The 27,817-nt window shown below is 44.5% G+C and overlaps 1 protein-coding gene across 1 annotated transcript in view; it reads right to left on the bottom strand.

Moving 5' to 3' along the window:
- Positions 1 to 27,817, bottom strand: part of GRIN2B (glutamate receptor, ionotropic, N-methyl D-aspartate 2B) — a gene marked incomplete at its 5' end in the record, with an annotated part of 118,665 nt that overhangs the window by 71,729 nt on the left and 19,119 nt on the right. The window contains one exon of the mRNA XM_009076959.1: positions 5,291 to 5,405. Coding sequence (XP_009075207.1) covers positions 5,291 to 5,405 — 115 coding nt within the window. The remainder of the gene's footprint in view (positions 1 to 5,290; positions 5,406 to 27,817) is intronic.

Genomic DNA, 27,817 nt, shown 5'->3' with positions numbered 1-27,817 from the left:
CACTGGACCACGCTTGAAGTTTTTGTTGATCAACTTGTCCATAATCCAGATTTTCTCTCGTATCAGATAAGTGGGTTTTGTGAGAATATCTTCAGGTTCATCTTGCTCACCTAATGACAGAAATGTAGGCTGGCAGAGAACCACAAGAGATCACTTACTGTATCCACCAGCTCTGAGGCAGGACAAGACAGATTGAGATCCTGCACTGTTGGATATTTTTCTGTGTCTTCCAGCAAATGAGCCTCTACCAGCAAATGAGCCTCACCATGTCTCACCATGCTAACAATTAGACAGCTCCCTACACATCTAACTGAAATCTTTCTGCTTGAAAATTTAGCAAGATGTCTTCTTCTTTTTGCGTACTGTGGACATGAAAAGCAAGTGACCATAATGTCAATTATTTAGGTATCCAAAGATTTCTCTTGTCCCCTTTCCTCTTTTTTTTAGCTATGAGAAATCTTGTTTTTCCATTTCTCTCTTCTAAATCCTTCTTTGCTTTCTGTGGCTCTGTCTCACATCCCAAGGGAACCCTTCCCAAGCATGGACGGTCATAACACTGCTCTGTCCCATTCTGGGGACAGGGTCACACAAGTTCATAAACTCACCTTATGAGGAGCATGACCGACACTGGACACAACTCTGGAAAATCCATGTGGCAGAGAGTAGCGGCACCATTTTCCACCTTGTTGCAGCATTAGTAAGTATTGGAAGTCACTGAGGCAGCTGACAGCTCCCCTTCCCAGGGAGCACTAATGTGTGCAATGCTGTAAGGGTACAGGCTAAAGAACAGCCTTTTTGTGCATTTGTAATCATGGCCACACCGATGGCTAGAGGAAACAGAACAGATGCTGCTAATTGATTTTCAAGAGTTTAAGAGTCAAACGCTGATAATTATAGGAGCAGCAGCAGACAAACATTTTATCTGCTGAGGGGGGTGAAGGTTGATAGGGGCAGAGGATTAGCACATGCAGCAGGGAGAATGAGGCTTTCAGCATGTTTCCCATCTGTCCTCTAAGATGACTTGTAGTGGTACCCTGACCAAACCCATCACCTGGGGCTTTGTTTGTCCAGCCAGGAAGAGGAGTTAATGGAGCATGAATGGTAAGAAATGCCCCAGGGAACCTGTGAATCAAAGGGCTCTCTGGGGTGGCACAAGAAGTTGCTGTCATGAGCCTCATGGAAAGGTGCTCTGAATCCCCACTGACACACGTAAAGGAAGAGGCAGAGAAGCACCAGCGAAAGGGAGGGGCTGAGCACAACCTCTCCTGGTTGTGATAGAAGTGATGCAAAACTCACTAGAAATTAAAGTAGAGAAAGAATCCCAAAGAGGGCCTCAGGCATCATACCATTTGTGCCATCCCCAGGTTTGCTGGGGGAAAGTGAGGAAGCAGACAGGAGGAGCTGGGTGTGAATGGGGCAGGGCTGCTGTGCACCAGCTCAGTGGAGAAGGAGGATGTAAACAAGAGCTGGAATAGCAGCACTAGCTAGCTCTCACAAAGGGATCATGAACCCAGAAACAAGTCCTCATCGTATGTAGGATTATAGGAGAGCAGAGGAGAAAGGCAACTAGTGAAGAAAAATCCTAGTTGAAAACTCTTCCAACACAAAACATCACAACCCACTGACATAAAACCTAGTGTAGTCCCGAGCCTCTGGCTCGCTTTGCAAGACCTCTGGCCCCAGGCCATCACTGCATTGAGGCAGGGCCCTTTATGGGGCATAAGGGTAGGTCTCTTTCACCACTTTCTGCATACTTGTACCTCTATGATAAATACAAAAGGGGCATCTAGGAACCTAAAACACACCTACGCTGTCTGAGCAGTGAAGAAAAGAGCTCTACTAACTAGCTGATTAAAAGGTAGTGAGACATGCAGTCTTCTGGCCCAAGGAGCAGAGAATAGAGAAGCGAATGCAGTGCAGCACATTGGCTTATCATGAGGAATTGTTAAGCATAGCTAAAAGAGTAGAAGAGCACAGGTTACTGCCCCTCTGTAGAAAGTTTCTCTCCTTGTTCTTTCATGATTGTCTGCCCTACAAGGCTTCAGTTTGTCTGAAGGACATGTGAGGAGATTTATTATCATCAGAGTCTGAGGGCAGCTGTAGCAATTCTGGAAAATTAATTCCTGTTCTGAAATAACTGGTGAGGTTTTGAAGATATTTATTCCCAAATTGGGATGAAAAATCAAAATTGCAAAAGATTTCACAGACCTGAAATCCTGAAACAGCTCAGTCACTGTCTGCATTTTTGCTGCTTAGAATATGGAAGACTTCACACCTGGTTTAAAACATTTCTTTATATATCTATACTCCATGAGACATCCCCCTCACAATCTATTTGCCATCTTTCAAGAATCAACTGCAACAAGCTGTACAGAGCTGCAAACTGTATTACTAAATCCAGAGAAGACTAATAAAAACAATCAGAGGACTCGAAAACATGACCTACCAGGAGAGACTGGGAGAGATTCTTGTTTAATCTACAGCAGAGATGACTGGGAGACAACATGATAGAAGCCTTCAAACGCATATTGGGAAGATAAGAAGAGGAAGAGAATAAACCATTCTTTGTGTCCATTAGGGAGATGCCAAGTACTACTGGGCTTAAACTGCAGCCAGGGAAATCTAGGTTAGACATTAGAAAAACTTAGCAGGATAAGGAGAAAGAAGCCATAGAAGACATTGCCTCAGGATTTCATGGAGTTTCTAGCAGTGAAGGTCTCTCAGAACAGGTGAGACAAACATCTGTCAGGAATAATTTCAGTCTAGCTGAACCCTCCCTCAGGCACAGGGAGGGACTAAATGACCTCTTGAAGTTCCTCCCAGGCATAGCATCTTATTATGGATAAAAGTGTGCAGCAATGTAGTTAAAGACTGAGCTATAGTGAATGCACACAACTGGACCAAAGCAGCCTTTCATCTCTTGTCTCCTACTGCCAGAGTGTTTGCCAAAAAATTGCCAGGAGAAAGGGACTTGCTAATTTACATAAAATGAATGAGAATTTGGATGATTTTACACTGTAAAGCAATGCACTTACAAAGGGATTCGGATTATGCACTAATAATATATAAATAATTTCTGGCTTGTATTGTGGTATTGTCTGGGAGCTGTTGTTAAGGGCCAGCACACTGTTTTACCTGACTCTCTGCAAACGTGGAGCAAAACTATGATCTTTGCTACAAAGATCTCTGTTTCACACTTATATTTTAATGTTTTTATTTCTGCTGAGTGGAAAAAAAAATCAGAAAAAGAGCATAAGGTTCCAGGTATGAAGGTTTTTTTTCTGTGATCAGAACATGTTGGAGATGACTTCTGTACTTTCAAGAAAGAACTTGCCAGTGTAAAATTCAACCAGCTCAGAGTCTGATTATAAGAAACTGATCTTCCTATTGAGGGAAACACCTGCTTCAAGGTAAAACATTTGGGTTCAGGAAGCACTATAGGCTTTCCTTACCACTAATACCATAGTCCCTCATAGCCTTATTTCAGTCCAGCCTTAGCTCTTATGAAATGAAGAATCATTTTGGTTTAATAGATGCCAATTAGTACCCACATACAGCAAGGCTCAGGCAGGTCACAGGTCTAACTCCAATACTCCAGATCACCAGGATCTCTCCCACTAATTGTCTGGTTCATCTGAAAGACCACGGATACACTCTCAGACTGAACAACCTCTCTTAGCACTCGTGGAAGCCACCAAGTCTTCACTGAGGGGGCGCCAGGGTAATATATGTGACAGGCAAGATAAAAACAGGACTGTATTTAGCTGTGCCTCCTCAGAGACTGCAAAGCATTCCAGCAACAGATTCCCCACAGTCGGCCCTGCTAATAATCCCTAGCAGGATTCATGGTGCTACTGTCTCATTTTTGTGCTCTGATGATGGAGTTTTCCCCCATGAAGACAAATTTGGTGCCAGCTAGGAAAAAATCCTCCTGGACTTAGCCTGGTAGGCTTTAGTGAAGTTTTGTGATGTACAGAGCCTGAGAGGAAGTCTCTGCAGCCTGAGCATTGCATGCCCACCCCTTGTGCAGTATCCAGACAGCCTGCCTCTAACTATGTCCAAGAGTTTTCCACACATGCTAACGCCATGTCTCATGTTTCCTCACACTCCTGTCCCACTAAGACCTCCTCTGACTCTCCCAGACCATACACTTTCATCTGGTCTGCACAGTGCCAAGACCATGAGGTGGACAGGTCCTCCTAGAAACCAGGCACAAGCTAGGGCCTTCTTCCCAAACTCCTGCAACTGCTGGGAGACCTTAGTGCCTTGCCAGGCACTAATGCATTGGCTCTTCTGCCTCCTTCAAAAGTTGTTCCTCCAGTCCACTTCTGAATACACTTCTCCTTACAGCTCCCTATTTCATTCTCATTTCCCCATCAATTTCTTCCTGTCTTTCTCCAAGCAGGCCACTTGCAAATCCATGCAGAGAACAAGCAGCCAAGGAGAGAAGGCTTTCTGTGCCTGGTGGGACAAAGGGACATTTTGCTTTGTAAACCATACACATGATCACATCCAGACCAAGTTTTGCTTTGTATCTATTCAGTGCTCTACTGAATTCTCCTTGCTTTTGCTCTGACTTCTTATCCCCATCAGTTTTCTATACCTCATTTTCTTAGCCCTCAAACTACCCTCTCTGCTTCAACTGAAACCCTTTGGGAGCGCTTGTTCTGAGCCTGGACATTTATGTGGGAGGTGAAACCAACCAGAACTTCACACTAACTCAGAAATCCACACCATTCCTAAAATGGTGCTTTGGGTTACATGCAAATCACTCCAAAATATGCAAATGTGGATCTTTGAACTACTTGATATGATCTCATGTTCACATTCTACTTAATGCACCATCCCATTGCAAATGACACTGGGCAGATATATCAAGCACAGTTAACACTGGCATATATTACAAAGTGTGGCTGTAGCTCAATCATAGTTATTTAGCATATGGAACTTCACTGCCTCCAAGTCATCCAGAGAAATATTTTCTGTCTCTGCCATTGAAACTCATGGCACAGAGGAGGTCTCTTCTCTGAAGGGCCAGGAAACTTATGTTCAGCAGTCACACAGATAGGAAGTTGATGAATTTTTTATGCATGCTAGTGGATGAATGTAATGGCATCCTGTACAGAGAAGACAGAAGCCTGGGTATTGGAGATACCAATGGTCCACGATGCAAGAAGCAGATTGCCAGCCCCTGATAAGAAGTACAAAAAGGTGGGGGTGGATTATTCGCCTGAAGCCTTCCTCTATCCTCTTCCCTGACACAGTTTGAGAAGTACCAAAGATGTCCTACCCTCTCCCACTTCCTCTCCTTGGTCAAAAGGATGATCACCAGCTTGGGATGCATCTGGTATCCGTCCTCACTGAATGACAAATTCCTGCCTTCAAACGTGACATTGATCAGGTACCTGCAGGAGAGAGAAAAGAGCAAGGAGAGCATTAACACGTGGGAAGGAAACCCAAAACAAAAGCCTGCCTCCCCACTGCAGCTTATATCAGGAGGATAGAAGCACAGTGCAAACAAGAGGAAATTCCAACCCTTAAGTTCTATTATTCTATGATTCTATGAAATCTATGAGGAAGGGAGTGGGAGAAACAAGACAATTACTCCAGGAATTGGGACTCTCAGGCAAGGCAAGGCAATTGCCCCCCATTTTGTGCCTGGGACAGGGAAGTAATGTACTGTGTTGACTCTCAATGAATTCCTGAAAGCATGTCTAGGAGTCACACACACACACACACACACACACACACACACACATATGTGCCCACAGTCCTTGATTTCCCCTTACCTCAAAGGAATCAGAGTAATTCATAGGAATCAGCTGTGTAAACACACTCTACAGCCTACACTCTGTTCGCACCAAAGATTTCACATGTCATTTGAGGACAGTGATGGCCTACAGATGAAGCAGTGCAAACAGCCTCCCGTCAGCCCAAATTTCAAGGCAATGATAAGGGAAGCCGCGGAGAGCAGAGGAAGGAGTAGCACACATGCAAGAAGCTCCATCCCCATCAGAGCCAACACACCTCATGGGGCCCAAAGCAATCCTCTAAAAGAGCTTAGCAATAGGGACAAGGATGTTGAGAGAGCCCAGTGAAAGTCCTTTTTCTTAGGGACAGAGTCATGCTTTACACCCATTAAGATCAAACTAAAGGGTGATCAGCCCTGCAGCCAACATTAACTACTCTCTTTGTCTGGAAAGGCCCAGTCACCTCTGTGCAAGGCACTCCCCTTTGGGGCATCTCATGTCAGCTGTACAAATGGACTATTATACAGTCCAGGCCTCAATCTCATTTATCCTAAAGCCTCTTCACTCAGCTCTGGCAATAGAGAAGACCTTTAAGCAGACTGATATTACAGCTACATTCATTTCAAGTCTTTGCTGCATCGTGAGAGCATGTTAAAGTGGTGTTGCTGTAAATAAGAATCAGGTCTATTGTTTTCTTAACTGTCAGACCATCCAGAAAGACACTGTAGGGAAGAGGAGGAGGCAAATACACATTTCACAGTTCAGTGGTTTAAATGACATCTCCGTGGCACTCTGACAGTTTCTCCTGTTCGTATATTTCACTTCAATTCACAATCCTGTTGCATGAAGTAGATTTTGCCTTTATAAACCTGCTCTGGCACTAGTAGCATCACATCACCATGAGAGGAAGAGGTGACCACGCTGCCTGCAGGGCTAGCCCAAGGACTCTGCCCTCCCCTACTTTGCACAGTTCTATAAATTACACAAGCAACATTTCTATTACAGACATGAGATGTTCTTCTGCTCTATTACACCATGACATCAGGAAACATTTCCTAATATTCTTCTTCAATTCTTCTTCTTTCTGAACTCAGTTTGAACCAATTTTTGAAGAAAATAAAAGAGAAAAAAAATTCTGTTCTTTCAGTGGGTTCACACTTTCCTACTATCTGCACACAGAGACCTCCCTGCTAATCTAATGAAAGCATTGGTATCAGGGAAACTTCTTCAGACAAATAAAAAAGCTGGTCATGATTTTGTATTCTTCCTTTTTCAAACATTTTCTTTGTTCTAACTCCATTAATCAACCAAACTCATCCACTAATGCCCTATTGCCAAGCGCAGTCAGCAATTATGTTTATTTCTAAAGGAAATTCCACACTTGCTCCATGTTGTGACCTTCAAGGGACTTGCATAGTGTTGGAAACACAGCCATAAGGGAGCCCAGCATGAGACACTTGCAACAGGACAGTTTTCAAAGGCAGACTGTTGGTTATTTTCCAAATACCAGAGCCATTCAGCACCCAAGCACTGAGAGACCCCCAAAACATCAGTCACATGGAAAATCTTAGCCATGCAGTTGTTTTTAATAGCGTAAAACATCCCATGTCAAGCCACACATGCACTTTTTCTGGCATTTCTTTCCCAAATGTGTGCTTTGCTCTGATACTGAGGAATGCCAGGCACAGAATATCACCAGGTATGTGCACCCTACAAGACCTAGTTAAGGTTTTGGTGCTGGGAAGGATCTTCCTGTGGACCAAGGTTACAACTACACTCACTTAATGACTTCTCTGCACTGGCCACCAGAGTAAAAGCAGAGAAAGGCTCCAAGAAGATGAGGATGCCATTAGTCTGATGGGATTTGCAGCTTTTTATGTCAGTAATGAGTAAGCAATGTCAATATCTAATTAAACAAACAGCAATATTAAACAGTTGTCAGGCCTCTTTCCCCTCATGCCCAAGAATGACTCGATTATGGAAATCTCCCTTGCACTCTTCTCCTGACAAGAAAAGTTCACAGAAATCAGCAACAGATATGAGAAAAGAGGGTGTCATTTTTGTTCATTTTCTACCTGAAAGATTAGAACCACTAATAATAATCCAGGAGGGATCATCAATGACTCCAGTCCTTGGAGCTGCCTTGAGATTTACACTTAAAGCAGCACTAAAATCCCTTACTTTGTACCTTAATGACCAAAATTAGTCTCCAAATTTGGCAAAACAGCTCTGCAGAGGGTTTTCTCTCAAACCCATTAGCAATATGTTTACAAAAGTTTGCAGGAGGAGTGCAGAAGACTTCTCTCCCAGCTTTCCCTGCAGTCCTGCACTTTGCTGGATCCTGCCACCTAACATGGGGATGCAGAGCAAGAGAAGCGCACAGGGAGCTGCGGGGCTTGCTCGGGTGCACTGAGCCTACGTGACAAAGCACCAGGGCTTGAAGGACTCCCTGACAGGCCAAGTCAGCAGCATGCTGCAAGGCAGCCACACTCGAGTGGCTCTGCCCTCCATCATTACTGCAGCGATAGTCATCCCCTTCAGCAGCAGCACTGCTCTGGTATACCAGCACAACTGCTGCCTGCTCTGGCCAGGGGGATTTGTTTTCTCCCTACAGCCTACACACACTCCAGTCCCTAAACAGGCAACCAAGGGGCTGAGGGAGTCCCTGACATGTCTGAACTGAGCTACAAGCTGCAACAGGGGCAGCAGGCTGTGCATGCAGGTGTGGTAAACTGGAATTAAACTGTACATGTAAAGGTCTTAATCCATGAGTCCCTGGATGTTTGCGACTCCAAGATGGAGAAAGAGAGAGAAAGAGAAAGGGGACATAGTGGGAGCAGACACAGGCAATTTAATTTAATTTGCTAGAAGCACCTTTCAGCAAAAAAATTTTGCTTATGTGGGAATTTCTGGATCTGTTTGATGCAAGCACAGAATAGTAGAGCCCTTTGCCAGCCCAGTGGAAATGCAGTGGACGCAATTCCCAAACTCGGACGGATGGGAGCAAAACATACACAACACTGTGGAAACAGGATGACATTGGAAGTCCTGTGGTATGGGTGAGCAGACAAGAACAAAGAAAGAAGGGATATGCCCTTGGGCACAAAGCAAATCAGACTCGGGGGGACCTGACTCCCCATCCTGTGCTCTGAGGTAACATCACCCGTCCTAGACGTAAGGCTGTCAGCCCTGCAAGTTAATGGAGAGTGTTTCAAAGGCTGGTTGGCATAGGAAATAGAGCATTAAAACCACATCAGATGGCCAATTTAAGACCAGCAGAGAGATGATGACATTTTAAATGGTTTCGGCCAGTGATGGAGAAAGCCTGGAGAAGCAAATGTGGCAGGCACAGGGGGCTTGAGGGAACACAGAAAGGGTGCTAACTGCATTTTTCGCTGCCCCAGAGACATATGTGAAAGAGATGAATTTGAAATCAGCAATAACCACTCCTAGTTCTGTCTCCAGTGCCTTGCTGGGAATCAGCTCCTCCTAAGCCTGCTGACTGGATGGGCAAATTTGGACATTGCATCGGTTCAGTCCATCGCACTCCCTGCCTCACACGTGTGCACCACACACACACACACTCCCCTGTGTCCTGTCAATGCTTGTTATGCTTCGATGAGACAAGCTGTCTGTCTGAAATGGCGTGATTACCCTAACATTGACCGCTTCCCTGAATAAGACAGACCATATAAATAAAACAACCTCTCCACAGTCAGCACTGGGGAGTCATCTCAGCAGTCCAGCACACAAAGGAAAAACAGGGTGTAGGTGGAGGGTGGGGAAAGAAAAGCCGTGGGATACCTCTGCCAGAGAGGATTTGCAGGATAAAAGGCAGGTGGAGTGTAATGCAGGATAAAGGGATGGACATGCATCATCCTGTTTGGAAACTCACTATAATGGGAAACATTGAGGCCAATAATAACAGCAGTGAGGTGAAGGCAGTGATAAAGCTGTAGCCCACAGAATCTGCATGGTGAAATAGCCTTTATTCCCCCCCTTCGAGACAGCACTAAAAACCCACCAGCCCGAGGTATCAGGGTACAGCCAAAGCTGCCTGCCCAGACCCACTTCATGCCCAGGAATGAGCAAAGCAAAACACGTTACTGCATTTCAGCACAAGTGCCAGCAGATCCAAACCATGTTCCCTTGCTTAGCAGCAGCAAGACCTACCCAGCCTGACCTGATGCAAACCAACTAAGCAGAATATGTCAGTGCAGCCTTGCAGCAGGTCCTGCCCATTCCTCTTGCCTGCTCCTGGACATGGATGGACAGACAGAAAGGTAGGTGGACTCAAAGAACAGGGAAAAGGGAGTTTAGGACCAGTATATTTAACTACAAATGGGAATGGTGACCTTCAAGTGGCAAGTGACTGACAGATAAAGATTTAACCAGCAGTAACTATGCTGTTAATACCTTCTTCTCTCATCTAAGAGGCTGAAATAGTGTTGATATTTTCAACAAGAAAACAGCAACAAATCCCTTCAGCTTCTGATTTAAACCTTCATTCTCCAAACCCATGAAAAGCTTAAAATAATATAGATATTATGTCTCCATACCATTGCTCCATAGTTTCGTGGCTGCCTCTGCCTCAGAGGACAGCCAACTCATGCACAACAGCCATCCAGAAACAGCTATGTGTGTGCATGAGGTCTCTTGAGGTAAGACAGTCTCCACAGAATATCAAACCCAATTGCCTACCCCAAAAAAAGGTGAGCACGGACTCTGCCTGGGCCTTAAATCAAATTTTGCCTTGCCTGGTAACAGACCCTGACTGAGCCTTTCAGAGGGTCTCCTATTCCTCACTGCCCTTCACTGTCCCTCCTGCTGCTGTGCTGCCAGTGGCTTATGGAGTTGTGAAAGGCAGGCACATCTGGCTATGCCTGTGAAACATCTGCCTGGTGTCAGGTACAATTTAGAGCAAAAAGATTCCATGCAAAGAGCATGAGTGCAGCTGATTTTATGTAATAAGAGGCATGGATTCTGTTCTTTCTGCTATTATGAAGAACAAAACCAAAATGAGATAGAAAAAAAAGAGAAACAAACATTGATTAGGAAAATTAAATCTGAAAGGAACAGTATCACACTGTTCTACATTTGCTCCTTTCTCTTTCATAGTCAGTGTTACCACTGAATATGGGGAGATGCACTGCAAGAAAGAAAGAAAGTGTAGAAAAGGGATCATCCAAATTCCAAATGGCACAGGCTTCCAGCACCAGAAAATCTGTCAAGGCTACAGCCTAAATTACTACTAAGAACCAACCTGACCAGTAGCCTTAAAGAAATGCCCAAAGCTCAAGATTGTTTTCATTAGGCAAAAAGGTTAGGAGATCATCTGGATTAGGAAATATCTCTCAGGCTACAAGATAACAGAGATATAAGAGATTCATTGGTTTGTCCCTGCTGTCCACACCTGTCCACGCAAGAGGGCAGATACCAGGCTGGAATAATGCAGTGATATTCAGCTGACATCTATGGAGTGATACTGTGCAATCCACTGACATTGGCCCCTCACATCTAGGAAGATGAATTTTCTTGGTGTTTGATCCTGACCTCTGAAACAACCATTTCTTGTGGAAGACGAATTTCTACCAATCTATCCTTGCTGTTTCTCCATCATATTCAGCAAAGCTGTTTTGAAAACAATGTGTATATGTGCTGTGACTTCCAAGTGACAGCTCCTCTGTACAGTGGAAGGATGAATCTTTTCCATCACTCCCTCTCTTAATCATAAAAAAAATGGTACTTCCACTTTATTTCCCATTTCTTCTATTTATCTACCATGAATTTGTCATTTCAGAAAGACTCTGAGATGACAGTTCCTGGAGACTGGGGATATATCTATCCGTAGAGAACGTAGGGAGCCATAGCAATGGCAGGGCTGCTTTCCTGCACGCATTGCTTGATCCTAATGAGACGGGACCACTCCTGAGAACGAGAAGCGAAGCTCACTTTCCACAGTCTGTGCAGTCCCCAGCCTCCCTCCTGAAAACGTAAGAGGAAACTCATCACTGCAGCAGAGGGTTTTGTAGCACAGACAGATGTCCATCAGGAAGCAGACAGAGCGGGGACTCATTGTGCAGAATTACTGAATTACCCCTCCATAGGGAACATGGAGTCAGCTACAACCTGGGGCAGAAATGACAGTAATGACACTTAGGTGAAAGATTGCTGGTCTAGCTGCTTCAGTGAGCTTCATAGTTTTCACCATAACTTGTTTTTCCATGTGCCTAATATCATCTAAGACTTGATCTCTCATTTGCTTTATGTCCTATGCAGCTGTTGCCTTTAATAGAATTTGGGAAAGAGATGCTGCCATTCAGGACTAGTGCCATTTCACACTCCCTCCGCCTGGGTACTGCTGACAGTACCAAGGCCAGACTGTGAGACCTAGGTCACTTATAGGAAATACAAATATACATTAGGATAAGGGGACCTGTTTATAGAAAAAATGGCAAGACAAATCTTCATTTTGCCCCATCTGCTATCTTGAAAACTCAGCCAAAGCCAAATTTTTCTCACACGCATCCTGACTCAACTGTTTCACAAAAAGGAAAATTATCCATCAAACCCACTTTTTAAATTGGAAACAGGGATAAGAACTTGGCCACAACATTTTCTCATGAAGAGGTAATTTTGTCAGAAAGAAAAAGAAACATAAGATATGAAAAATGGATGAACATTGGACAGAAGATGAAGCCTCTGGCACCTTCATGTTCCCACACAGTCTGGTCTGTTGCATGACACCTTCCGCCCTTTCTTTTGTGGACAAGAGCCCTAATTAAAACACATCTGTAATGTGCCACATTGAAAGAATTCTGCAAGGAACAGCATCACCTCAAAAGGGGAAGGAATATCACTGAAGATTTAGTTCAAGTTTCATGAAGGAAAAACAGGAATATAAAATTCACAAGAGACAGAAAATAGGATTTCCATGTCAAAACATTCCATTTTAAGCCCAAAATATTTGATTTACAAATATCGATTTCTTCCAAAATTATCTTTCCTTTTTTTTTTTTTTTTGAAAAATTACACAGTCCTAAGTAGCTAGACAATATACCTCCACATCTTCTGGCCTCACTGGAAATAAAACAGAAATAATGAAGAGTGTTTTAAGAACATTCTCTGGTTAAAGCTGGAAATATCTACAAATGTCATAGGAAATCAATCTATTCTCAGAAAGATTTTTTTAACCAAAAAGCTTTGATAAAAACAAATATACTTCTGAATTGACTCACCAAACCTTTAAGCAATAGAAAATAGCTAACAGAAAATTAGCTTTAAGGTCAAAATTGTTACAGTGACTGGATAAAATAAAACCCAAATGTTCAGTCCAAAATTGGATCAAACTGCAAAGCTTTACAGAATTAATAAATTCCTGCCAATTACTTTTTTTTATTGCTACATCTTTACACTCTTCCTTATTCATTAGGAACAGATAACATATATTTCTCCACAGTAAAACTAGTTTTCAAGGTATTTCTCCCATTTGAAAGAACTAAAGATCAGCTAACATGGGGCAGTAAAAGCATGGAAAATTACATTTGTCAGAACAGCCGACAACGGGTCATAATTATGTCTTGGCACCACGTAACAGGTCACTGATGGAAGCCATACCACTAGGATCAGGCAAATACCAAAAGGTTAGGAGATGTCCTTCAGATCTGTTTATTTGTCTTAGGGCATGGTCATACAATCATTGATAGGAGAAGCCGTCACAGAACAGAAGTCAAATGAGGCTCTTCACAGTAATTTTTCACCCAGGATGATGTCTTTCAAGCTCTGTCAATTTGCAGAGCTGTAAAAAAATACTCCAGTTGAACTACTGTCCCTATGCAGTGAATTCAATCCCACTGACAGCAGCCTCACTTTTCTTAATCATTTTTGTACATCCCCTTGAAATCTCCCACATGGCTGTGAACCACAGCTTCAAAAACCTGGCCAAGTAGATGTGTATGTCAACAACCTCTTTAGTCTTCTGAAGGTGGCTGATGTGCTGGTGTGGAATGAGCCATGTGGGCATCTCAGTATTTACCCATTTACCAAGAGATCATTAGCATTTCTGTCCTGGGAGTCACGACCAGCAAGCAGGTGAACACATCAGTTTTCCTACAGAGCTTTCAGGACAGTTTTTCTTGTGGAAAACCACTCAAATCTGTCAGAAAGGTCCATCTCACTGCTGCCAGAAGCCAGGCAAGGCTAAACCAGCTGGAGAGACTGAAATAAATCCCTTTATTACATTCTCAGAAACAGCAGACTAATTTAACTTTTTATGACACAAGGAGAAACCACAAGCGATTTAGGGGTTATTCAACGTTTATCAAGTGTTGAAAGCACTCTCGCATTTGCGAGGGCAGTGAATGCACAGTACTGGCAGGAGCAGAGTCACCGACTGCAAGGAGACTCACTCCAAAAAGTGTGACTGGATTTTCCTGGGACTGTAGCGGTTTGGCCAAGCTGGCACCTTATCACATCTCCAAGAGGGGATCGATTCAAATAAATAAACAAATAATCACTCCCGTCGGTAACCGGGGAGGGAGGGTCTGGAGGCTGCTCTTCCTTTGCCAAAGGAGCCGCTCTCCCTCCGCTGCTGCTCCCTCTCCTTTCTCCCTCTGTGGGTTGATGTTTCCATGGAAACGTGTTCTTTAGTGCCGCTGAAATTACATTGCATTTAAAGCATTAACTCTTACTTGGGCTGAGGAAGGTCTCAGAACTATTAGGGCTTTGGGTTTTTTGTTGGTTTTTTTTATGTTCCCTCTCCCCTTTAAACTTCTTTGTGATGTGTTTGCCTTGCAGCATTAGGAAAACCTCTTTCTTCCTGAGAAAGCCTCCCAGCTAGTGCTTGACAAGGGGCAGAGGATGCATCACCACTGGGGTAGTGTATTAATTAAGATTTCTTATTTCTTTATTTTTTTCCACGTTAAACCCTTAACACACTTCTCTCCACACTACATGCAAAGATGGAAAATGCTGCAGTAGCAAATAACGTGAAGAGTAAGACAGGAGAAGCCACAAGCTGGCACATGTGGAGAACACATCTTCCTTTAATACCAGAGCTGAAACCCTTGTAGCCACATACTGAGCAGCAGCTTCTTCATTGCTAAGTGCCATAATCACAGACCTCACCACTCCTCCTCGAGCCTGACTCCTCTTCCTCTTCACAGTCCTGTCTGTAATTAGTCACTCTTGTCCTCACTTGCAGTTAGCACTCCAAACACTACTGGAACACTTGCTGCAATTAGTGCCCTCCTCACCATCAGCACCTTCCCTGTGTCACTGATTTCCACCCAAACTGCCATTTCTGCTGTCCTTCCCTTTGGCTCTCTGTTGGCAACCATCACTTTCATCACTACTTCCAACAGCCATTACTGTTACACTGTTGCCTTCACTGCAGACAGCTCAACTGAATGACTACTGACACGTTCTGTGCTCTGAGTGTGACAACAAGGCTCTGAAAGCCAAGATGCCACTGTCTGGGTGCTCCCTGGCCCCAGGTCACAACTCAAAAATTCCCCTGCAAATCCTCAGCTCCCAGCCTTTTCTTATCCCCACCCCAGTCACAGCTCTTCTTCCACTGACATCATCCCTTTTTCAAGCACTTGGAAAATACGAAAGGGAGATAAATAACAAGAATTTCATTCCACGGGTTTCTACACTTAGGCATGCCTCCTTTCTGCCCCAAATTCCCATGGCTTGATATCTTGCAAACTCCTTTCATTAATTCCAACTGTATAGCTACAGAGTCCATATTCCCTTGCACCATCTATTTTGGGTTTCCCAACACACACTGAATACTTCAAGCCTATCTCACCATTCTCAACTCTTGCCCCAAAAGTCAGGGTGTGAAGCATCCTGCTTTGAGCTGGGTGCATATGTAGTGCTGTGAGGATGGATCAGTGTGGGTGGAAGATGCTATTCTGAAATGAATGATAAATATGGATAATAAACTCAACCTAAGTCTTTTATGCCTGTCTCTAGTGGGTTCCCAATATGGGAGATAGAAATATCATGGGTACATTTTGAACATGGCTGGGAACACTGCCAAAGTCCTACTCAGAGTTCACACATTTACATCATTTATATCACATCCGACTTGTGCCTTGTATTATTAACTTTGTAGAGTGTTTTGTGATGTAGTTTATAGTCCAGGCTCTATTAAATCAAGTTACACATCTCTCTCTCTCTTCCTTTCGGTAAAAGAAGAGAGAGAGAGAGAGAGAGAGAGAGAGAGAGAGAGATCTGGGGCTACACAAGGTGAGTGACTGTGTTTGCTGATATGGTCCGTACACTCCTACATGCTCACTCAGTGCTCTCGAAAACCTGGGATTCATCCCTGAGGCCCAACAGGTGCAAGAAGAAGGGAAATATTTGCCTTCTGGTCAATGATTCAATTCCTAGACCAGATTGGTAATGATCAAATATTTTTATTCCCTGCTGCTAAATGTTCAGGAACCTTTGCAAAACACAGAGATGAGGTCCACCTGACAGGTGCACTGCAACATACCAATAACTACTCAGGCTTATTCCTCAGCAGTATTGGAAAAGAGGTTGAAGACAGAAGTGGACAAACAACCCAGGGCATGGGACTGAAGAAATTATGTTCCTCTAGAATATGGTAAAGGCATATTAACAAGCAAAGAGCATTGCTGACAGTTTAGGCTTTCTGCAAGCACTGCTGACAGATCAGGCTCTTTGCTTTCTGTGGGGCGTACAACATTCTGTGGCAGCTGAAAATCCATCACCTTCCAGGGATTCATCCAAAAGAAGAGGAGATACAATGGCCTAGCACTATGACTTTATGGTTTTGTAAATCAAAAGTTTTTCCAACAGTCTGAAAAGACTTGAGGTTATACTCCATCATCTACTCCACATGTCCAGTTTAGATTCTGTGACTATTATGGCATCTGAGGTCAGGCAAGTAGCAAGTGACTCAGATGCCTGGTACAGACAGACAATGGGGAGAGGTTAGATGTCTGCAGTAGGCCACTTGAATGTAGCTGCTGATATAAAAAAAAGAATAAAGTGTGCACCCTCAGTGTTTCCTGAACAAGAAAAGAGAGAGAGACAACTTCAGCCTGTGTTGCTGCATCTCCAGTGAAGTAAATGTGCCATTTTACTCTGGAGTTGTACTTGATCTTGAATTACTTCTCTGCTTCTCCTCTGAGAAAAGGTCACTTTAAAGAAGCCTCAGGCATGATGCTAACATTGCATCCAATAAAAGACTCTCAGGAGGTCTGAAATAAGTACAAGGTCCAAATTTGGGATATATTATCTGAATCTTTTCCCTTCTCCCTCATGAACAGTCAGAGTGGGAAATCTCACAAGAATATTTCTTTGCTCAGGAGGTTTACAGGACTCCTTGGTCCTAGAAATACTGGGAACAAGATTTTCCAGCAAGCATCTGAGGATCCCAGGCCACGGTATCCACTGTGGGAAGCCTGAATACAACACAGATGGAAACAGCAAGCATGCTGGGAGTGAGACCAGAACATTTCCATGGAGTATCAGAGGGTCAGTCCATACCACATCTCCCTCCAGTTCAATCAGCTCTCAGAGTACCCCAGTGCTTTTCAGAGATATTATTTAATTTGGGCAGAGATGTAACTGATTTCACCTTTAATTGGTGCTAAAGCTAACAAACTAAAACATAACTCACAAACCTTACAAGTCCTGATAGACTGTGGACATACACTGAAAGCTTGGGAATTGGCAAGAGCACCATTTGGAATAATGTGGGCTCTAGTTCTGGTCTCATTCAGTACCTTCAGCTGCATCATTTCTGCTCTTGCTGTGCACATATTGTGTCAGCGTATGAGTTGTCTGCAGCCTTTTCTGTTGGCAGCAGTCCCTATGATCACTTCAGAAAAAGCAGCCTCCAGAGGAGGCACCTTTCAGAAACCTCTCACTCCTCCTTTTCCTCCATGTCTTGGGTACTTATACATCATTGTTTCAGACTCCAGATGTCAAATGACACAGTCCCCTAAAAATAATGGCCATAAACTCCAATGTCACATAAGCACATCTCAAAGCCATAACCCAGATGGTGTGTCCATTAGCTGGAGCTCCCTCCACAGCTTCACAATGCCCTCCCTCCAGGAGGACCTCCAAGTCCTCTTACCCAGGGAAAAGGTTTCAAAGAGGCAGATGGAGCCTCCCCTACCCACACATTAAACTGAAAAGCAAACTTTAAGCACCAAAAATAGCCCAAACCAAAAACCCAAACCCCAACGGGTGTAGGGGGATATGAAATTCTTTGTGGATTATGACTTTTCCATGGCAACAGGCTTGAGGAACAGGAGGGCTGGGGAGGGGGGCGAGGAGAGGGAGGGAATGGGAGGCAGAGCGCTGAGAGAGCAAGCAGCACTGGTGCATTGCCATGGAAACCCTTTTGCATCGACAGTCAACTGCCAAAGTCAGTCAGGATCCTAGAAATGGACTTGGAGTGGGGCCTGGGAGGCACTGGGGGCATCACTTGGCCATCCCCAAGGGTACTCTAGCCCCCAGAACCCCAGTCCTGCTTCTCTCTCCTTCCCCAACAGCCTTGAAACTCCTGCTGCCCTCACCTCCACCAGACAGAGCCAAATTTGGCCCAGCTGAAGAATGTGAGGAAATACAGGTCAGCAAACAGAACCACCAGAGTGGGCAGAAAGGAGCAAGGCAAAGAGGGATAATTTTTCTGATAGCCATTGGCTTTCTTTCCACCTTTCTGGATCCATTTGGACCGCGCAGATGTATTTGTTTTCACACCCCAGATGGCTGTAGAAAGAGGATGTCATTCCTAATCACTGAAATCAAGATGGAAATGCTACTTCTCTGTAAACTTAGCTACTGAGGCAAGAAGAAGGGCTGTGTCTGACTAAAAGTTGTTGAGCTCATGTTTGCATAAGGCCACATGCCTTTCAACTATGCCTTTGCACTCAGTACAGCATATGTCCCAACCTACCTCTAAGACATGACGGATGCCACAATATTGTGGCCAAGTGAAAAATCAGGGGATATTCTGTTAATGCAAATAAAGCACACAGTGAAAATAAGTTAATACTGCCTTCTAACCCACTTCTGCAACACTTGGAGGGAAGGCAGCTCAGTGGAATGAACAATCAGCCATTCACACCCCTTTGCACACCCTATTTCATCAGAAGCCTTTTGCTACCATAAGAAATAGTCAGATGGAGTTTGGAGAAAGACCTTAAAAAGGGCTGGCAAATTCTATGAACCCTTGCTAGTATTTATAGTTGTACCCCTAGCATGGTAAGGGATGGATGAGTCGTTTCAGGCTGCAGACGGCTGCAGACGGCAGGAAGGAATTGACTCCTACTCCAACCACACAACTGGCTAAGCAAATTGTGGAGGAAGATTCCCTTCTCCTGAAGCATCTGTTATCACCCATCTGATTGCACAATGAATCAGTAGTATGAGGACAGGCTGCTGTGAGGGTGGGGGAAGAGGGAGAGAGAGATTGCAAATCAGGCAGTTACAAAGCAAGGAGATGCCAGTTTCCACTTCATCACAGAAAAGGACATGGACCAAACAGAAGGGTCCTGGTTTGTATACTTTTAAGTTCTGTGTTTGAATTTCTACTGATAGTACAGCACCAATGAAGTAGCTTAACTTTTACTGTGATGGTAGTTTGGTTTTCCCACATATAATTCAGAACAGGGGATCCCATAGTGCTCTGTACTCTGACCATTTATCTATCTATCATCATTATCTATCATCTACTCTCATGAAATAAAGCAGTCAGCCTGCACTGACAGTGCTATACAAGAAGAAAAATCCCTGCCCCTGTGCTCAGAGCCCAGCCACAGCTCTGCTGGACCACCAAGTGATTCATCTGCATAGCTCTGCTTATTATTGAGATTGGAGCCCAAGCCCAGGCTTCCAGACCACTCCTAAGACACTCTAATCATGTCATGTGGGATAAAGAGAATGAGCATGGACAGTAGCAGAATTTTTCCCAACTTTTCTGATGAGGGAAGAGCAGCTGACTGACTTTTCAGAGCTCCATAATTTCCTAGGTGTCTGATACAAAGCTACGACAATAATGTCTTCATAAGCTCAATGTCAGGGTAATAATTGTCACTAAGGGCCCAGACTCTAACCTCAACTGGGTGTGGTACCCAAAAGCAGTCTGCATTTTGGAGGAAGACAAAGGAAATAATAATAATTACCTCTTAGGGACTTAAGAATTAAACTGGTCAATGCAGAAAAGAGTCAGCACAGGATTAGTTTTTTCACATGGGCTTTGATTGGGAAGCAACCAATAAATCAAGTCTAACTCAGTGCTGATTTCCAGATCTGACAAGATCTGAAAAGCTCAACATGACCTGGCAATATGTGTTTCTAGCACAGGAAGCCAACCATATCCTGGGCTGCATCAAAAGCAGTGTGGCTGGCAGATCGAGGGAGGTGATTCTCCCATCTACTCCACTCTAGCAAGACCCCACCTGGAGTACTGCATCCAGCTCTGGGGCCTTCAAAATAGGCAGGGCACGGACCTGTTAAGGGGCATTTCTATTCATGCTGTGCCCCTTTAAAAATCTCAAAGCAAGGTTTTGGGAGTCAATCTGTAGGCCAACATGAGGGATGATATTGGGGAAAGGTAGTAGGCCCAGATGAGTTTAAGTTTGGGTTGCAGCTAGCTGTGAGATGTATTCTGACTGGGAGCCTAGACAAGACACCATGCTCCATAGGCCAAAGAAAGCTGTGAGGGCTCCCACTCAGCCCTAATTCTGACTCACTAGATAAGAAAACATGGATCCCTATCTGAAGGACAGCAGTTCCCTTCTCCAGCAAAGCTGCATGTTAGACTTCATCAAACTGCTCTCCTGAGCTCTCCTGAGAGGACAGTGCTCAGCCCAGAGCCTTTCACTGTGCATACAACAACTAACCATGCATGAATAAAAGGAACCAATACCAAGTATTTTCTTTCTGACTTCACCATCGTGATTATTCTTCAAAGAGTACTCTGCAACATAGGATGCACAAGTCAAAGGGGGACAGAACTATTTCTTGTGGCCCAAAGTCTGGTTCCAGAGACTTTCTACTTCTGAGCTCAGCAGGGGCTCCCACACAGCCCACTCCCAGTTATTTACTGGGTGGAGACAAGTACCAAACAGCAGCCTGCCTCTGGAAGCTGGATTCCTATCAGCACTGAACGTTTTTTATCCCTGTATCCCTTGCACCTGCGCCTGCCTTCACAGAAATGGATAGGCTATTAAATATGGACTTGTATCACTTACAAGAGCTTTGCTGGCCCATCTGTGAAATTGCTCTCTGTCTCTTGAAGGCGTGCACAAGAGATGTTCTCTTCCCCCCCTCTTCATCCTCCACTGACGGATTGGGTCTGTCAGCTTGTCAGCTCTCATTGGGCACTGTTTGACATCAGTCCACACTGGGGCAGTGAAAATCTGTTTGCAGTCAGCTCTTCCAATAGTTCCTGTGAAAGAGGGGAAGCTGACCCACTCCAAAACACGCTGCCTCAGCTGGCTACAAAACAGCCACAGATGATAGTAGTGATAGAAAACAGCTTGAGACGGTGGCAAAGCTACAGGTTTCTTTTGGGTCTGGTGGGCAGGTCAAGGGGAAGGCTGAGAGCTGCGATAGGGACCACATGGCTGCTGGATGCCATGCACAAACGTAACAACCAAGACCAGTAGCCAGTGACTGAAAAAGGGGAAGTTTACATGGTGGAGGTTGTGCAGGGATGCGGCTCAGTGGAGTGGGCCCTGGAATAATGTTCTGAGCATCCCTGGCCTCTCAACTTGCAAATGTCATCTGTCAATCCCAGCCTCAGTCCTTCCAGAGCAGTTCTGACAGGGGTAGCTGAGAAGGGACATCAGAGGCTAGTGAGGCTTGCAGGGCCTCTAGAGGGTCAATTGCCATGGTACATCAAGTAGCCAGTCATTCAAAATAGGGTTTCTTGACCCTGCTTTCTTAATGTCCAAAAAAATTAAACTGCTTTATATCCCCGAAAACCCTTCTCAAAATCTTTATAGAAAGCTGAAATCAAGGCTCTTGTAGCTATCACAGTGTCTTGGAATGAAAATATTACATGATTAGGAACACTGAAGTTGCTATCACATCCCCCTCCTCTTCAATTCATTTTATGCTGACCTGGGAAAAACCATGTGAAAATAGCTGAGTTTCTAGGAAGAAGCTGAGGTGCTGTGACGGGCAGTTCAGAAACTAAGATGAGTCCAGCCTGCAGAGATTTGCAAAGAAAACCATTTTGACAGGAAAAGAGGGAACTGCACTGAGAAATTCACATGTGGGTCCACTTTCAGCCTTGCAGTTCCATTTCCAGCTGCAAGCCCTTATTTAGCTCTCTGAAATTATAAAGGCTTTGACCCCATTTGGCATTGCAGCCCTTGATTGGCAAAACACTTCTACAGATGAGCTCTTCAAATTGCAATTTTGTGCTCTCCAGCAAAGTAAGATTTGTTTAGGCCATGAAAGAAGAAACACTTTATTGGATTTCTGTGCCTAGACAACAGTATTCTAGATTCTGTCCAGTTCAACCATGCCATGCACTGTGAGACAAGCAAATAAAAACACACCTCAGGATGAAAAATATTGGTACAGCAAACAAGATTTCAAGAGTCACAGAGAAATTCAGGTTAGAAGGGACCTCTGAAGGTGACCTAGTACAGCCCTCCACTCAAAGAAGGGCCAGCTTAGGTCAGTTTTTCCCATCAACTTTCCAATGAAACAACCAAATATCAAACTATGATCATTACGCATCACCTCTTGTTTCATGTCACAGTCATCCATTCTTACACACACACTCACAACACATACCCACAGAGTTTTTAAGCTCCACCTTCAAACAAGAAGCAATAGGTCATTTCAGTTACTTTAACAAATAGCATAATAAAACCCAACCAGAAACACTAAGTCATCCTGCAGTTACATATGATGGGTAAAGAGTAGGAAGAAGGCTGGACCAAGACATGAAAGAGTGAAGAGCCAAAACTGTGATTGTAAAATGGCTGGATGAAGAGGTGGATTGTTGTGGCATGGGGAACCTTTTGATCTGTGTTAGCAGTCAGTATAGAGAAATATTAAAAACTTCACAAGTAAGGATTAGTTTTTCTAAGCCAACCCTAGGTGTAGGCAGAGGGACCCATTGCAGAAGCAGCTCAGGTGTACAGCTATCAGAGTGAAAGACAGCTGATGATGACATTGGGGAGGGAGTTACAGCTGCTTTCCTTGCACCAGAACACACAGTAAAAAACAGTGGGACGAAAGTCTCAGTGAGTGGTAAGCATACGTCCAGGCTGAGCTGCTTAAAGATGAGCCTGTTCTCCACCTCAGAGCCCTGCCCTGTGCATCAGTTTCATCATTAGCCATGACAACGGTGACAGAGGATTCCCAACCTGGAACAGAGCTATGAGAGCATCTGCAATTCCCTCCTATCACTGCCTCAATGAACTGCCTGTCTCTGCAGAGTTGATGCATGAGCCTTTATTGCTCCTATCAAGACCTGTGTAATGGCTGATGTTAGTCCTATCCAGAAAGCTGGCTAACCCATTCTGTTTTCTTTTTAAGCTATTTGACATCATATTCCCTTAAAGCAGCTATTTCCACACTTCAATTAGACACTATATTTTTAAGTCTTCTCCTTTTAGCCTTTTGCCTTTCAAACATTTTACCCAGGAAATACTATTTGCTCTTGGTACATTGAAGAAGGTATGGAAGAGTCAAGCAAGGAAGTTTCAAGATATTAGTACTCAGATGGAAGAAATACCAACAAACACTCAAATGTAAAGGTGGAGCCAGTTGAAGGACTAGGAAAAATATGTGAAAGAAACAATGCAAGAAAGAGCACCCTGCAAATGGTATCAGCATGGAGTCAGGGGGACACAGGTGAGAGAAAGGATGCATCTCTTGATGAGCATTCTGGTCAGTGCCACTTGACAGGGAGACATTTTCCCACTGCACTCATGGTAGTCCTGGGCTAAACTCAGCAGAGGTGTATCCTTGCCAGTTCTCTTTAGTAACAGGGTCTTCTTACCTATGTTTATTATTTTTTTGTGATGTTCTTCTAAAGCTGGCAGATGACTACCTGATGGAATTTATTATAAACCACAAACCAGAAGAGTTTGCTTTTTACTCCTACCTCCCAGTCATTGATGATGATCTGGAATAAAAGGAGTGGAGGTGGGGTGGGTGAGGGCTGTGAACTCCCATGCACAATATAGGGTACCCCTGCTACGGGCTGGCTCTTCAAGGGTGTGCAGCATGCCTGAAGAACCAGTCTGATATTTCAGATGAGTGCTTTAGGCAACAGTAAGCCCTGCAGCAAAGGGCTCAGCACTCACTTAAGACTAAAAACAGAGCAGTTCTTATTAAGGAGGCTGATGTAAAGCCCAGAGCAGGGGGGAAGGGAGGATGATGCATGAAGGGAGGACATGTGATATTCATTCAGTAAAAGAAAACCAACAGCTAAAGAATGCGCAAGGTTAATACCAGTAACTTTTCCTGCCCTAGAGCCTCTTGGTGTTTGGAAGCCAAACTGGCTGGGGTGTTTCCTTCACACACACAGACACACACACCAGAAAGATGCACCACACACTCCATCAGCCTCCCACAGTTCGAATAAGGAGCAGATACCCAAACCACAGACTAAAGAGAAAACCTCTGCAGGGAGGAGCACTTAACTCAGAACAGGACTAACCTTCCTGCCCTAGAGCCTCTTGGTGTTTGGAAGCCAAACTGGCTGGGGTGTTTCCTTCACACACACAGACACACACACCAGAAAGATGCACCACACACTCCATCAGCCTCCCACAGTTCGAATAAGGAGCAGATACCCAAACCACAGACTAAAGAGAAAACCTCTGCAGGGAGGAGCACTTAACTCAGAACAGGACTAACCCAGAATCAGAATCATTTGGAGGAGAGACCTCTAAGATCATCAAGCCCAACCTGCCACTCTGCTGTAACCCCTAAACCCTAAATGATATCCTCCAGTGTCAGATCCAGACACCTCTTAAACAATTCCAGGGATGGTGACTCCACCACCTCCCTGGGCAACCTATTTCAGTGCCTGACCACCCTAACAGTGAAAATATTTTTCCTAACATCTAATCTGAATCTCAAAAAAAAAGTCAGCACCCCCTCCAGCTCCAGGACTGAGGGCAGCTTTCCTCATGTCAGTCATCTCCAGCCCCTGAGCAAGCACACAGGCATTCCCTGCAAACTGAAGAGGAGCCATAGTCCCTGTGGGAAGTACATGCAAGGTGGGAACACCCACATCTTCCCCATCTCTCTCTCTCTTTTCATTAATCCCCCTCTAAGCTTCTGACTTTCCCACTCTCTCTCAGTGCTAGAGGCTCTCACTATAACAACCTCTGTGAGTCAAGAGACTGAGGGTGGCACAGTTTCTAGCTCTGATGGTCCAGCACAGCAGCCTCACCCACAGCAAGGGCCAAAAGGAGAATCCTCTCCAGGTCAGGAGGGCTGCTAATTCCCAGACTCCATCCTGTGTAGCTCTGGGTCTGGCCACCACCAGTCCTTTGGCTCCAGCATACGTGCTCAGAGCTATCCCCACTGCTTTCCGACTGGCTTATACCCTGGTTTTAAGATGCTTCTCATCATAAGTTGGCTAGCCCTGCCTTCCTCTCTCCCCAAGGCACAGTGCAGCCTCTTTGCACAGTGGTACATGGCCCAGAATCCAGGATCACTGCTAACCACATCTGAAAGGGAGAACCAATGGGGAAAACAAGAAAGTTCATTTTAGCTTCAAGTGACAGCTAGGGAGAGCTAACGAAGACAAAGCAGAAAGGGTGGCAAAGTAAGACAGATGGACAGACAAGAAAGATGGCAAAAAATTTCTATTTTCTATTACCCAGATGTAAATGGATTTGCTGCCCTGCAGCAATTTACAATAGCTGGAAACTGGTCCACAAAGCCCCAGAGCGAATTAGGATGCTGTCATGTCCCAGAGAGCTGAAAAGGTGGATTCAATGCCAAGCTATTATTCACTGGGTGTGTTCCTAGATTCATTGCCCAATCAAAATACCAGTCTCAGTATTTTCTTCACACCACGACCAGGACAGTCTTCTTCACTGACCACCTTCCTCCTCCGACCTGCCTCAGCCACGTGCACAACAAACTAATAATTCAGTCATGCATGTTCACCACACTCTCACTGCAGCCCACACGTTCACCCACCTGCTGCCAGAATAGGCACCCCCTCCCCCCCGCCTTGGCAGAGTCAGTCAGGCATGTTTCTTCTCCCACTCACACAGTCCCACTCAGCTCCATCCACACCCTGACTCTGTCTGCCTTTAACAATTATCTCCAGCTCTGGGAAGGAGCACTGCAGATTTCCATCCTAGCCTTCCCTCTTAAGTGCTTGTTCATTGCATCACAGAACATGCCCTGAGCTGGAATGAAATTTCGCCCTTTGCATATCCTTACTTATTTATACTTGCTGCCCATGCTGGTTGCCTAAGGGAAGGAGGCAGGAGGGTATTAACAAGCTCTTTAACATGATACCTCTTAGAAATAGAGTAGCTACTGCTATCTGCATCACTCTCTTCCACTTGAATGAAAATCAGGCAATGGACCCACTCAGGACTCCAGTGCTGGCTGTTTTTCTGTGCCCACACGGTGCCACACTAGGAATTTGGGCTCAGCTGCTGGCCATTCATTTCTAAAAGTTAGTGCTCACACACTAGGCTCAAATTTTACAAGGTGTGAGATAGGAAGTGTTTTCAGACACTCTTCAGAGCTTAAGGAAAGGCAATGCTAATGTGGAGATAGAGCATTTTACAATTCATATCCATTCTTCTACATCATTATTCACAGTCCTTTCTGTGCATACATCCTCTGATCTCTTCACTGCCTTCCTCCAGTCAGTCACCAAGATCTTCCTTTCCCCTCCAAAAAACCCACTAGTTAAACCCAGTAGTTAAACCACAGGGACCTCAAGTCCTAAACGCCTGACTGTTTGGATAAGGATGTCAACCAAAGTCTCCCTGAGAAGTGCCCTAGATTCGAAGATGTCATATAAACTGATACAGAAGAAATTCTCTAAATCCCTTTCTCAGAAGTAATTTTATATCATAGGAAAATACTTAGATCTTCTTTGAAGCTTGATTCTGTGGTAACCAAGCAGAGTGCCCTCACAGCAGGCTACAGTGCCAGCCCCAGCCTGTCTAAGGATAGATGTAACTACTGATAATGAAATACATGTGCCACCCCTACGGCAGTTGCTCCTTGAGGTCACACAACTACCAAGTAGGATTTCTTCCCTAGTACAAGCATTTTGTGTGCATAAATAATACCAGTCAGTGGGACCAAATCAATCTTTTCACCCCCAAGCTCTCTTATCCTTCTCCAATGGTATGTAGGCCAGGCTACTTGGGAACGTGAGTGGAAAAAAACCTGGTCCAACATTTTTTTCCCCTGGACGCTGGTTCATGACTGTCATGCTGAAGAACCAGAACTACATCCTTGGACTTTCAGATCGAGATCACTGAGTTCCCCTCTCCACTGCCAAGGCCATAGAGCCAGATTTTATCTCAGCTATGCAGGCAAACTCCCATGACTCCTCTTATTTTTCCTCTGTTGCCCAGTTCTTCTGAGGCACATTTTGACACTCTGATACTACAGATTTATACCATGATAATTATGAGTAGAGCCTGAATCTGTCTCCACTAAGACAGGTTTGCTGTAAAGGTGTACAGGGAATTGTACTTCATGGGGCAAATAGATTCTGTGTCCCTTAAGGATCCCACCTGAGACAGAAACTGTGCTTCCAGTTCCGCTGATTGCTATAGTTAAATGTTCATACCACTCCATTGCACACATCTTAATTAATCCACTAACTGTGCCCACACTTTCCCAGATTAGGATACCCTCTCCTATAAAACATTAGTTTATTAACCCCAGTCACTCCTGCTAAAGCACCTCCAGAACAGAACATTGCCTACCCCCTAAATGCTGTGGCCATAATGTTCTGATTTACCAAGAGGCATTGCAAAATCTCTCAGAAGTATTTGAGTGGAGGAATAACACACAAGCTCTTTCAGAAGCATCATTAAAACCAGACAAAC

This window comes from Acanthisitta chloris, unplaced genomic scaffold (genome assembly GCF_000695815.1).
Source record: "Acanthisitta chloris isolate BGI_N310 unplaced genomic scaffold, ASM69581v1 scaffold5836, whole genome shotgun sequence".
NCBI classification, from domain to species: Eukaryota; Metazoa; Chordata; class Aves; order Passeriformes; family Acanthisittidae; genus Acanthisitta; species Acanthisitta chloris.
Note: the sequence above shows the minus strand (reverse complement) of the source record. Positions and strands in the feature narration are given on the sequence as shown.